Below are 14,095 nucleotides of genomic sequence, written 5' to 3' on the forward strand. Positions count from 1 at the left end.
TTGTTATCTCCAATTGGGTTTGAGTTGTCTTTACTACATTAAATAAGTTAACTGAATTTCCTTGACCTGGTATTATTTGTTTGATTACTTATATCAAGATTTCTCTAAACAGCTGATCTCTTTTTGTATCTATTTCAACCTTTCCATGTCAGACGTAAGGTCAGAGCCAGGCCAGGGATACTCTTAAGTAGAAAGAGTCTCCTGGGCTTGTCTTGGCTAGAAGCCATTAGAAAGTCTTGTTATCCAATTAACTATGGACTAAGCTGCAGATGTGATAATAGATCTTGGCAATTACTATGATGAAAATGATTGGGCAAATTACATGCTACAAAAAACAATTTTGTGTTAACTGAAGGCTTATGTCAGGTAATGAATAAAAGGACAACCTCTGAAATGTTTACTGAGAAGAATTGATAGTAGGCTTTCATATATTCTCTTAAACATTTTTCTTCTAGAAAAAGAAATCTGCAACCCCAGTTCCATCAACCAAATCAAAACTATTAGATATTCCTGTTAATTTACGATGTCTTAGGAAAATATTGAGACCCATTGACTATGATTATCAGTGAATGGCAGCTAAGAAAATAAACGACATTTTAAAAGATTGCAGAAACTTTTGATTGAGACTTGTCATTAAATAGAGAATATTTTTAAAATAATTTTCTTAAAAGAAAAACAATAAAGTAAAAGGAAAGAGTAGTTAATGAAAAGAAATGAAATAAATAAACAAATAAATAGCTAATTTGATTAGATTAAGCATACATTACAAAAATGAGCAAATGGAGGAAGAATGCATAGACTGTTTACCTTATTCTTATGCTATAGCATATGACCAAAATGATTCTGGTAAAGATTTTTAAAATAGCATTCACTATAGTTTTTTTTCTGACTAGAAAAGTAATACATGTTAATGGAAGAAAATTTTAAATTGCTTAAAAAAACAAAATAGTATACTAATGGAAATGATTGGCAATGATCATTTTCAAATTGTCAGTGTTCATATTGAGCTATAGTGTCATTCATGAATCTTCAGGGTGCTGACTTGATCCTTGTGAAGCAGTAGAATGGAGACAGTGTATGATTTTAAGTCAAAAGACCTTAGTTGATGCCTGTTTTGCCATTTACTGATTTTAGACAAGTTACTTACCTTTCAGAACCTGTTTCTATGCTTATAAAATGAACGAGACCAGAGTTTATATTCCATGGACTGGAAAAAACAGTCAACAAACAAATTAAAAAAATAAATGGCAATAAACAAAGTAAAAATATAAATAAAATTTATTTTGGGTAGTAAAAGGAGTTATGAAAAAGAAATAAAGCAGAGTTAAAGAACAGAGTGGCTTTGTAGATGGGGGGAGTAGTATTTTAGATTAGGGTGATTAAGGAATGTTTCTCTGGGAAGGTGACATTTGAGCAGAGGCCGTAATATAGAATAGTAGAGTTTACTGTTGGAAACATGCAAGGAGATAGCATTCCAACTTGAAAGAATAATGTGCAAAATTTTGACCTAGAAACAAAATCGGTCATAGACGAAACTACAGTAAATCCATTGTTGAAGGAGGCAAATGCCAGATCATGGAAAGTCTTGTGGGCCAAATAAAAAGTTTGGACTTTAAGTTGAGTTCCCTGAGGGCTAGAATCACATATTATTCATGTTTAGCTTTATTTCCAATATGTGGCATGTACTAAGTACCCAGTAACTTGAATTTTTAATGTATGAATTGCATGTATAGGTTGGATATAAGTTACCACCACCTTTGAATTGAGTTTGAATAAAATAGCCAAGATATGAAGAGGTTGGCATGTTAGGTTACTTATTGATTTTTCATGGTCTTAATATATTTATTTGAATCCAGAGCCTGAATATTAATATATATATTATGATGCTTGATATAATTCTGGGTATATGAAAGCATTTAGTGTTTTATAATGTACAGAGTTGTATATATGTCATAAATGCCACTATATTTTAAAATGCAGGTAGGAAAAAATGAGACTGAAACAAAATTAGCTAAAATGTTATAAGTGGTTGTTTTAAGGTATGATTTAGAGATATTCTCTCTCTAGTTTTCTGTAATTTCACAGTAAAAAGTTAGAAATTAAATAGTGTTTTATTGTGACAGTAATGGACATGTGTCTCCCATTTTCTTCACGGGCTCAAGTGTGCTGAATCTATTGCTATTTGAAGCACGTTTATTATTCTTTACTTGGCTTTGTTGTAGCCTCGAGCTGTGGCGGGCTTTCGAGGGACAGTTCGTTATGCATCAATCAATGCTCATCGAAACAGGGTAAGTATCTAAACTAGAGTCATATCTGTATAAGCATGCTAATGGCTTGAATCTGATTGACCTCTTTACGTTAGAGTATAGAGGTATGGAAAGTGCATAGGAGTAGAGGATTCCCTTTATAGTGACAAAATTACAATAATTCTTGGAATGATTGTTCCAATTCACTTTTTTTTGTATGACATTGATGGTAAAGGAGTTAGTAATACTTACACATTGTAAGGTGTACAATGGATAACAGATATGTATAATTGCACAGAGAATAAAATTGAATTTGCCAGAAAAGATAATAGCTAAGTATATTTATGTCTATGGAGAATCTGTCCATAATTAGGTAGAAATAAGTATTAACACATTTAATATAGAATTTTGAAGAGATAGAACATCTGTGTTCTATTTCAAGAAATTATTTGGGAATATAATTACTATAAATACCTAATGAAATGTAGGGGTCATTATTTTATCTGTATTATGTACCTAATCTGTGATATCCCCTCCCCACCAAACCTTTTGTTTTTTTGTGGAGATCTCAAGTGCAGACAACTTAAACATTTTCATTTTAGTAAATTATCTGTTTCCTCTTGGGTTAAATTTTTAAAATCCCTCTCCCTCTCCTTCCTGCCCCTCCTCCTCCCCCATCCTCCTCTTCCTTCCTCTCTCTCTCCCTCTCCCTCTCTCTCCCCCTTTCCCCCTCTCCCCCCTCATCCCCCTTTCCTCTTCCCTTCCTCCCTCCCACTCTTCTGCCTTTATTACCTCAGTCCTGTTGTCTGCTCTGATTTTTCCCCTTCATCCTGGACCTTAAGTATGAGTAGGAAAGGTGGACATTATATGGATTCTCAATCCTTGAACTTGTTTGAGTGGAGATAAGAAGTTTATTAACAAGTGATTCCTTGATAAAATAAAGAGAAATCTTTTCTTTACACTTTTTTTAACCTTGTTCCTGTTCTGTGAAACCAGAATTGCTTTACTGAGAATTTGACTAGTGCTAAATATAATAGGAAGAGTATGCCGTGGTCTTATATGCTATGCTCCAGTTAATTTGGTTTCTTATGATATGATTATAAATTGAAAATAGTAAGGGCATTTTTATCAGCACTTTCCCAGGCATTTTAACTCATTTGGTTTGACTCAATGTTGCTTTATTTTATTATATATAGTCTCTTATTTTGCCTTGAAAAGAAAATTTTCCTGTTTTCTCGGTTGATTCTTATGAAATTTTAGAAATACTAGGTTTTCAATGAAATATATTAAAGAATTATGTCAACATTATAGTCTTGTGAAATGCAACATTGTTTTTGATACAAGCATAAGTATTTTCAGAGATTATAATAGCTATATAAACATTTCCAAAAGGGCTACTAGAAAGAGATGATATATTTTTTTCCTTAAATTTAGAGTGGAGACTTCTTATAAAAGCCTTTCCAGCACAGAGTGCTCTAACAGTTAATTTACCTGCTTATTATTTGTTACTCATCAAACCTTGGTAGAGGAATTTGATAGTATGTAGCAGTGGTTCTTAACGTTCTTTGCTGCTCTCAGCAGGCTTGCAGGATAGAATGTACATAGTTAACACAGCTCCCTTCACAATGATTGTTAGTTTATATGGTAACACAGGAGTGCAACTAGTGGAACCTCCAGAAGATAATTAATTGTTTCCCAGATAATTTTAACATGTTTCCTTCTTCCATACTTTGTGACCTTAATCTCTAAAAATAATATATTCCATTTCTTTGGGGTTTTTTTTTTTTTTTTTTTTTGGTTCTTTAATCTTAAACTTTTAACAAAAATAATTTCTAAGCAATACTGGGACTTTTCAGAACACTTAAACTCTGTTCACTCTGTCTTACTGCTTTTCTTCATTTTAATCCTTTATTAATATTTGTTTTATCTCAATACTTTGAAGAAATTATTTTACTTTCTTGCGGTTCTGAGGTTACCGTTGAGAAAATCTTTGTTCATTTAATTGTTACTTTGTATTTATTTTGTGCTTTTTATTTGAGTACTTTTGACATCTTCTCTGGTATCCTACATTCAAATGTGCCTAGATGTAGATTTTTAAATATTTATTCTGTTTGGGATTTATTGTGCTTCCTAAATCCACACATTCATGTCTTTCATCAATTTTGGGAGAGTCTCACAAATTACTTTTTAAAATATTGCCTCTTTCCCTCTATACCCTTATCCTTAGATCTCAAAATTAATATATGTTAGACTCTCATATTTTGTCCTCCGTGCCTCTTAAAGTCACTCTCAAATTTTCTAACTCTTTTGTTTCTGTGCAGTATTCTAGATAATTTCTTATCTGTTTTCTAATCCATTAATTTTTTCTGCTGTGTTTGATAAGTTTATTAACCTGTCCATTGAGTTTTAAATTTCTATTATTGTGTTTTTTTTTTTCTAGATGTTCTTTTTGGTCTTTTTTCAAATCTGGTTGGGATTTGGGGTTTTTTGTTTTTTATTTATTTTTTTTCACTGCAAGGAAACTTGTTGCTGTTTAAAATGACACAAACAAGAAATTGAAAACTCAAATCCACACTGTGATTTGTCAACTACCAAAGCAGACTTTGTCTCTCCCCAGTATTCGTCACAATAGCAATGACCATTAAAAATATTTTACAAAGTAAAAAGAGGTAAAAATTTGTAATCTCAGTGTTTGACTGTATGCTTCCAGAATTTTTTCTGTTTTTTTAAAAATTTCTACAACTAAAAGTCCTTTTTTTAAATTCCACACCAGATTGCAACATACTTTTTTTTTGTTTGTTTCAGCCATAGATTTTTTTTTTTTTTTTTTAATTTCATCTTATTGTTATGGGGGATACAGAATTGCAGGTTACATACGTTGTCCATGTAGCGCATTTCCCCCCAAGTCAGAGCTCCAGGCGTGTCTGATCCCCAGATAGTGCGCGTTACACCCATCATGTAGGTATATATCCTTCCCTCCCCCACCCCTCCTTCCCAAGTCAGCACCTTCAAGCATTACCATTCCCCAAACGGTGCTCAATGCACTCATTGTGTAGGCATACACCCATCCCCTCCCCCACCCCCCACCTCAGTCTGATATCCGATTGGTGTTGTTCCCAGATGTGTATTTAGGTGATGTTCAGGGAAACCAATTTTCTGGTGAGTACATGTGATGCTTGTTTTTCCATTCTTGGGATACTTCACTTAATATAATGGGTTCCAACTCTCTCAAGGAGAACCACAGAGATGTCATATCTTCATTATTTCTTATAGCTGAGTAATACTCCATGGTATACATATACCACAGCTTACTAATCCAATCATGTATTGATGGGCATTTGGGTTGTTTCCACATCTTTGCTATTGTGAATTGTGCTGCTATAAACATTCGGGTACATATGTCTTTGTTACAGAATGATCTTTTTTCCTTTGGGTATATGCCCAATAATGGGATTGCTGGATCAAATGGCAGGTCTACTTGAATCTGTTTAAGATACCTCCATAATGCTTTCCACAGGGGTTGCACTAGTTTGCAGTCCCACCAGCAGTGTATGAGTGTTCCTGTCTCTCCACATCCACGCCAACATGTGTTGTTTTGGGTTTTTTTGATAAAGGCCATTCTCACTGGGGTTAAGTGATATCTCATTGTGGTTTTGATTTGCATTTCTCTGATGATTAGGGATGTTGAGCATTTTTTCATATGTTTGTTAGCCATTCTTATATCTTCTTTGGAGAAGTTTCTATTCATGTCATTTGCCCACTTTTTGATAGGGTTGTTTGATTTTTTCATGCTGATTTTCCTGAGTTCTAAATAGATTCTTGTTATCAGTCCTTTATCTGATGTGTAGTATGCAAATATTTTTTCCCATTCTGTAGGTGGTCTGTTTATTCTCGTGACTGTTTCTTTGGCTATGCAGAAGCTTTTTAATTTAATCATGTCCCATTCATTAATTTTTGTTGCTGCTGTGATTGCCTTGGGGGTCGAATATGGTTCCTTTTTGATGACTTTGGTTTCATTTTTCACTTAAATGTTTTAAACGTTCTTATTTCATATTCTATAATTCTATTTCTGAAATCCGTGGATATTTTATTCTGCTCTTTATAGCTTCTCCTAACATTAGCTTATGGTAGCCTGCTTCCTAATATATTTTATAATTTTGAATAATATTTAGTGAGGCTTTATCTATAGTACTATTGTGTCCTATGAGGCCTAAATTTAAGGTGGTGCTTTTTTCACAAGAGGATTGTCATTTGCTTCTGTCATTACTGCATGATATGATCACCTAGAAAACATTTGGAGTTAATTTCTTGGGTTGGTTTTCTAGACCAGACAGGTGGGTATAAATTTAACCCCCAAATTTGAATGAGGAGCAGGCCTGTCGTAACAAATTCTCAGGGCAATTTTTTTTTAAAGCCACTCAAATTGTCCCTTTGATAGTTAAAGTTTATAGAAAAAAAATTATTACAGTGTAATGTACACTCCAAATATTGCACTAAGGAGGTAGCCTTTTTAGGGTCCTAGTTATATGACGGGGGCATTGGGAGTCTCAGTTACAACTTCTGTCCAGTGTAGGGCCAAGGCCTTTATATCTGTCCCCTTCCTGGTTGATAAAACCTATGACAAATGCCTCCAAAATAGCCAAATCTAAAGCTTCAGCATCAGCTTGCTTCTCTTGTTTCCAACCTTTAAAAAAATTGTGAATTTTAGGGTTTCCCTTACTTCTTAATGAACTCATTAATTAATGGGCTATATTATTTCCAGCATTTCTTGAGTTTTGCGGTGCTCTTTCTTTCAAAAAGTTTTCCAGTATATATTCTGTTCTATAGATTGCTATATAGCCATGTAAAATATGTAGGTATATTTATCAGATAATTTTATAGAGAATAAATTTAAATTTCTAGGCCTAAGTAAAATGAAACAAGATGGTTAGGCCTTAATATGATACACTCACTAGTAGTAGTAATGTGTTGTGACTGAGTTCTGTTTTGTTTATGAAGGAAATGGGAAGACATGATGACCTTTGGTCCTTATTCTACATGTTGGTGGAGTTTGTGGTTGGTCAGCTGCCTTGGAGAAAAATAAAGGACAAGGTAATTTGGGGAATGGAGATGTAAATTTTAGTAGGGGAAGGAATAAAAGTTTACCCTGAATAAGCATTTTTTAAAAAAATATCCTTATGTATAAGACTTAAAATCTATAAACATTTTTACTATATCCCAATATGTATATTTGTCTCTCTTATGAGCTGATATTAGAGATCTAATTAATGTTATGACTTTTTCTATATACGTGGAGAATAAATGCTAATTTAAGTGTAGTCATTGCTTCTGACTTGATTTATAGCCCTCCCTCTTAGCTTTTAATTTCACCAGTTCTCTTTTTTTTATAAGTCAAGTGAGCTTTTAGCTTTTAATTGTCACATTATATTGTTTCATTTGAAAACTTTAAACACATGTGTTGATAGAGTAGACCAGATTTAAGATAAATTCTTTCTTTTGGGGACTATTAGTTTACTGATGTAGAACTCTCTTACTGTTTTGGTTCTGCATTATAGTTTTTTCCCCCTTTAAAGCACTGTGTATTAAGCTATTAGTAAGAGCTCAGTTCTTGCTTTATACTTAATTACCCACTATTTCATTCCCTGGTACATACCCTTGAGACTTTTATTGAGGGCTCTTAATGCATAGTTGCCAAGAAAAATTGACTTTAGTTCCTTTTCTCTTTACTTCCCAGGAGCAAGTAGGCTCTATTAAGGAGAGGTATGACCACAGGATCATGTTGAAACATCTCCCTCCAGAATTCAGCATCTTTCTAGACCATATCTCTGCTTTGGATTATTTTACAAAACCAGACTACCAGGTAACCATCTTTGTCAGTTCTGTGGGTTAATTCTTCTCTGTCTCTCAGTCTCTGCCTTCACTCATTGTAGCTTTGAGGGAGTTTTAAATGAGTATGGGAGATCTCATAAGAATAATACTATTTTAATACATCCTGAGAAATGTGGTAAAATTAACTGATGATGAGAGTGTCTGTGTGTATGTATTGTGTTCTGTGTGTTTGCTGCCTTCTGAATGAACTTCGTTAGAGTTTCAGGTTTGTTCATCATGTAACGGAGTTTAGTCTTCCTGCAATTATTCATCTGCTGTATAGAACTGCTGATAGTTCAAATTATGTAAATTCTGGAGCTAGTTTGTCAACCAGAAGAAAATGTCCAACTAGGTAATGTACCTGTTGAGGAATTGAAGACTGCATATCATATGTTAATATGCTGTTGAGACAGCAGTCAGTGAAGATTATTGGCTCTGTTTTGTCTGTTGTCAGTGAATCATTTCCTTAGAGCATCAGTTAATGAGGCCTTATAAGGATCCACTAGATATACCATAAATGGCAACCCTAACCCTAAACAGCTATGTTTCAGAAGATTCTGTTGCTGTCAGGGAGAACTTGGTCAGGGCTTAATGCAAAATAATTGCTACCACAGAAAACTAAATGAAGTCCACATGTAGATTAATAATAATAATAATACTATGTATGAATGCATCATTTTCATTTACAAAGGACAACAAATAACCTTTATTGCCTGTTAAAGGAAGTTTTAAATTCTAAAGTGTCAATGTTGCCCAAAGGTGAACAATATCTACAGCATAGTGAATTTATTTACGTATAGTAATTATTTCTCTATGAAATAGCTGCTTTTGTATAAGATAGAAATAAGATATAAAGCAGAGAGGCAACATACAAGCTTGGGTCCTTAGAGACCTTGAGTGGGTGAGCTGGACTTCGTTCATATATGGCAATTTGCATTATAAACCATATGGGCTGTCTAACAAATTGAGAAAATACATTACATATGAGTTGCTTTGGAATGTGTTCTTTTTTTTTTTTTATTTCATCTTATTATGGGGGATACAGAATTTCAGGTTACATACGTTGCCCATGTACCGCCTGTCCCCCCAAGTCAAAGCTCCAGGCGTGTCCGTTCCCCATACAGTGTGCGTTGCACTCATCATGTAGGTATATATCCATCCCCTCCTCCCCCCCCCCCCCCCCCCCCGAGTCAGCACCTTCAAGTGTGACCGTGACCATTCCCCAAACGGTGCACAATGCACTCATCATGTAGGCATACACCCATTCCCCTCCCCCCACCCCAGGAATGTGTTCTTATATTTACATTTTATGTGTATTTTCTCAAATGTAGAAAGGTTTCATTACTTAAACATTAAAATAATGAAATTATACCAGTAAGACTAGATTAAAGAGGAGCTAGAAAATGTTCCAAATTTCTCATGTTGAATACTAATAATTTTTATTGACAAAATTTGCTTGGGGTTATAAAAGCTTAGGATAGTAAAAAAAAATTTGATCATATTCTCCTCTGAGTTAAGCTTATAATCTAAAGAACACTGTCATATTCACCAACTAAAGTTTGAAATTTAGACCTATAATTAATTTAAATTAACAAATTATTCTCAAGTTTCTCATTTGGATATTATCTTAGGGGCTTCTCTGTCTCAAACTTAATAACAAAAGAAAGTTTAGTAATTTTCCTATTTTGGGGAGATAGAGAATAGGCCTGGCATTTTCTTTGTTTCACAGATTCTGTAAATAATCTGACCCTTTCCTACTTTCTGATCTTTTATAAGCAGTGGGAGCTGAGGGCAGACGTACAGGAGAATAATAATTGGGAAAAAGATGTTGATGTAAGTAATTGGTGTGTTCTGATGGCCACTATCAATGTGACATCATGTTATAAGGTCTGAGCTTTGCAGCTTCTGCCTCTTGCTTCCCTCACAGAGCCTTGTAGCAGTGTTCATTTTGAGAAAAATTACTCTGCTTTGAATCTGAATGCTCTTATGAACTACTGCTATCCCTATAGTTAATTTTACAATTTGAAATTCATTCCCGAATTTGATTTTCATTACTGTTCTTTCAAATTTTAAATTCCTCATGGGACAACCAGTGTAGTTAAAAATGACAAGGCCAGCTACAGTGGCTCATGCCTATAATCCCACCCTTTGGGAGGCTGACACGGGAGGATCATTTGAGGTCAGGAGTTCGAGACCAGCCTGAGCAACACAATGAGACCCATTGCTACAGAAAATTTAAAAATTAGCCAAGTATGGTGGCACGTGCCTGTAGTCTCAGCTATTCAGAAGGCTGAGGTATAAGGATCACTTGAACCCAACAGCTATGATCGTGCCACTGCACTCCAGCCTGGGCCAACAGAGTAAGACCCTGTCTCTAAAAAACCAAATCAAAACAAAAACAACAAGAACAAACCTCCTCCAGCAACATGCGTAAAGTATACCAGTATTTAGCATGACTGCTTCCCTAGCTACAATAAACATAAAATAGTAATGATATGTCTCCAACTTTGTATATTCTGAGCTAAGATCAAAGTGAATACACATTTTCTTATACAAAACATCATCCATGAATACTGTGTAAATCTCTATGCACATAAACTAGAGAACATAGAGGTAATAGACAAGTTCCTGGAAACACACAACCTCCCAAGACTCAACCAGGAAGAAATAGAACTCCTAAACAGACCAATAACGAACAGTGAGATCGAAAAAACCTCCCATCGAAAAAAAGCCCCAGACCAAATGGATTCATTACTGAATTCTATCAGACCTACAAAGGAGACCTGGCACCAATAATATAGAAATTATTCCATAATATCAAGAAGGAGGGAATCCTGCCCAACTTGTTCTACAAAGCCAGCATCACCTTGATACCAAAGCCAGGAAAGGACACAACAAAAAAAGAAAACTACAGAACCATATCCCTTATGAGTGTAGATGTAAAAATCTTCAATAAAACACTAATAGACTAAATTCAATAGCACATCAAAAAAATAATCCACCAGGACCAAATGGGCTTCATTCCAGGGATACAAGGATGATTCAACATATGTAGATCAATAAATGCGATTCACCACATAAAGAAAAGCAAAAACGAACACCATATGACCCTCTCAATAGATGCAGAAAAAGCATTCACCAAAATCCAGTACCCTTTTGATAAAAACCCTCAACAAACTAGTCATAGAAGGAACATATCTCAGAACAATAAAAGCCATATATGACAAACTCACAACCAACATCATACTGAATGGGGAAAAGTTGAAAGCATTCCCCCTAAGAACTGGAACAAGACAGGATGCCCACTGTTACCACTTCTGTTCAACGTAGTGCTGGAAGTCCTAGCCAGAGCAATCAGACAAGAGAAGACTATTAAGGGTATCCAAATCGGGAAGGAAGAGGTCAAGCTATCTCTCTTCCCTGACAATGTGATCTTGTATCTGGAAAACCCCATAGATTCTACCAAGAGTCTCCTGGAATTGATAAATAAATTCAGCAAAGTCTCAGGATACAAAATCAATGCACACAAATCAGCAGCATTTCTGTATACTAGTAATAACAGTCAAACTGAGAGTCAAAGACTAAATACCATTCACAATAGCTACAAAGAAAATAAAATACCTAGGAATATACTTAAACAAGGAGGTGAAAGATCTCTTCAAGGAAAACTATGAAACTCTTACGAAAGAAATCACAGAGGATATAAACAAATGGAAAAACATGGCATGTGCATGGATAGATAGAATAAACATTGTTAAAATGTCCATACTACCCAAAGTGATTTACAAATTTAGTGCAGTCCCTATCAAATTACCAAAGTCATACTTTACAGATCTAGAAAAAATTATTCTGTGCTTCGTTTGGAACCAGAAAAGAGCCCAAATAACCAAAGCAATCTTAAGCAAAAAGAACAAAACCAGACTTCCAACCGTACTACAAATCTATAGTAACTAAAGCAGGATGGTACTGGTATAAAAATAGAGACATAGACCAATGAGACAGAACAGAGAACCCAGATATAAAACCATCTATCTACAATCAACTGATCATTGACAAAGCAAACAACAGTGTACAAAAGAAGCCCTAATCAATAAACGGTGCTGGGAAAATTGGATAGCCACATGCAGAAGAATGAAACAGGACTCCTACCTCTCACCAGTAACAAAAATTAATTCAAGATAGATAAAAAAACTTAGATCTAAGGCATGAAACCATAAGAATTCTAGAGGAAAATATAGGTAAAACTCTTTTAGATATCAGCCTAGGCAAAAAAATTATGAAAAAGACTCCAATGGCAATCATGGCAATAACAAAAATTAATAAATGGGGTTTGATTAAACTAAAAAGCTTTTCCACAGCTAAGGAAGCAATCAACAGAGCAAATAGACAACCTACAGAATGGAAGAAAATATTAGCAAGCTACACATCCGATAAAGGGCTATTAACCAGAATTTATAAAGAACTCAAGCAAATCAGCAAGAAATAAACAACCCTATTAAAAAATGGCCAAAAGACATGAACAGAACTTTCTCAAAAAAAGAAAGACAAATGGCCAATGGACATATGAAAAAATGCTCAACATCATTAATCATCAGGGAAATGCAAATTAAAACCACAATGAGGCCGGGTGCAGTGGCTCACGCCTGTAATCCTAACACTCTGGGAGGCCCAGGCAGGTGGATTGCTCGAGGTCAAGAGTTCGAGACCAGCCTGAGGAAGAGCAAGACCCCGTCTCTACTAAAAATAGAAAGAAATTATCTGGCCAACTAAAAATATATATAGAAAAAATTAGCTGGGCATGGTGGCACTTGCCTGTAGTCCCAGCTACTTGGGAGGCTGAGGCAGGAGGATCGCTTAAGCCCAGGAATTTGAGGTTGCTGTGAGCTAGGCTGACACCATGGCACTCACTCTAGCCCGGGCAACAGAGCGAGAGTCTGTCTCAAAAAAAAACCAAACAAACAAAAAAAATACCATCACAATGAGATATCACCTTACCCCTTAGAATGGCATTTATCAAAAAGTGTAAAAACGGCCAGGTGTGGTGGCTCACGCCTGTAATCCTAGCATTCTGGGAGGCCGAGGAGGGAGGATTGCTTGAGGTCAAGAGTTTGAGACCAGCCTCAGCAAGAGCAAGACTCCATCTCTACTGAAAATAGAAAGAATTAGCTGGGCAACTAAGAATAGAAAGAAAAAAAAAATTAGCCGAGCATGGTGGTGCATGCCTGTAGTCTCAGCTACTCGGAGGATTGCTTGAGCCCAGGAGTTTGAGGTTGCTGTGAGCTAAGCTGACACCACGGCACTCTAGCCTGAGCAGCAGAGCAAGAGTCTGTCTCAAAAAAAAAGGTGCAAAAACAATATATTCTGGCATGGATGCAGAGAGCAAGGAATGTTTATGCACTGTTGGTAGGACTGCAAATTAGTACAACCTCTATGGAAAACATTATGGAGATTCCTCAAAGATCTAAAAGTAGACCTACCATTATTGGGTATTTACCCAAAAGAAGAAGACTTTTCATCAAAAAGACACCTACACTCGAATGTTTATTGCAGCACAATTCACAATTGCAAAGATGTGAAATCAACCCAGGTGCCCATCATGAGTGGATTAATAAAATGTGGTATATGTATACCATGGAGTACTACTCAGCCACAAAAAAGATGAATTAATACCTTTTGCAATAATCTGTATGGAACTGGAGACCATTCTCCCAAGCGAAGTGTCTCAAGAATAGAAAAACAAACACCACATGTACTCACTATTAAATAGGAACTAACCGATGAGCACACATGTGCACAGAGGGAAGTAAAACTAAGAGGAAATCAATCGGGGGTGGGGGGGGGGAGAGTAGAGGAAGAAAGGGGCAAAAACCTACCTAATGGGTACGATGAACACTGTTTGGGAGACGGGCACACCTTTAGCTGGGACTCAAGCATTACAAAAGTGATCTCTGTAACCTAAAACATTTGTACTCCCTTAATAT

General features: G+C 35.5%; 1 protein-coding gene across 1 annotated transcript in view; it reads left to right on the forward strand.

Annotated features, from left to right (window-relative positions):
- TTBK2 (tau tubulin kinase 2) overlaps window positions 1-14,095 on the forward strand; it is a 133,640-nt gene that overhangs the window by 72,374 nt on the left and 47,171 nt on the right. Inside the window, exons 7-9 of the mRNA XM_069484395.1 lie at window positions 2,223-2,288; window positions 7,245-7,337; window positions 7,981-8,106. Coding sequence (XP_069340496.1) covers window positions 2,223-2,288; window positions 7,245-7,337; window positions 7,981-8,106 — 285 coding nt within the window. The remainder of the gene's footprint in view (window positions 1-2,222; window positions 2,289-7,244; window positions 7,338-7,980; window positions 8,107-14,095) is intronic.

The sequence above is a fragment of the Eulemur rufifrons genome, chromosome 2, assembly GCF_041146395.1.
Source record: "Eulemur rufifrons isolate Redbay chromosome 2, OSU_ERuf_1, whole genome shotgun sequence".
Taxonomy (NCBI): domain Eukaryota; kingdom Metazoa; phylum Chordata; class Mammalia; order Primates; family Lemuridae; genus Eulemur; species Eulemur rufifrons.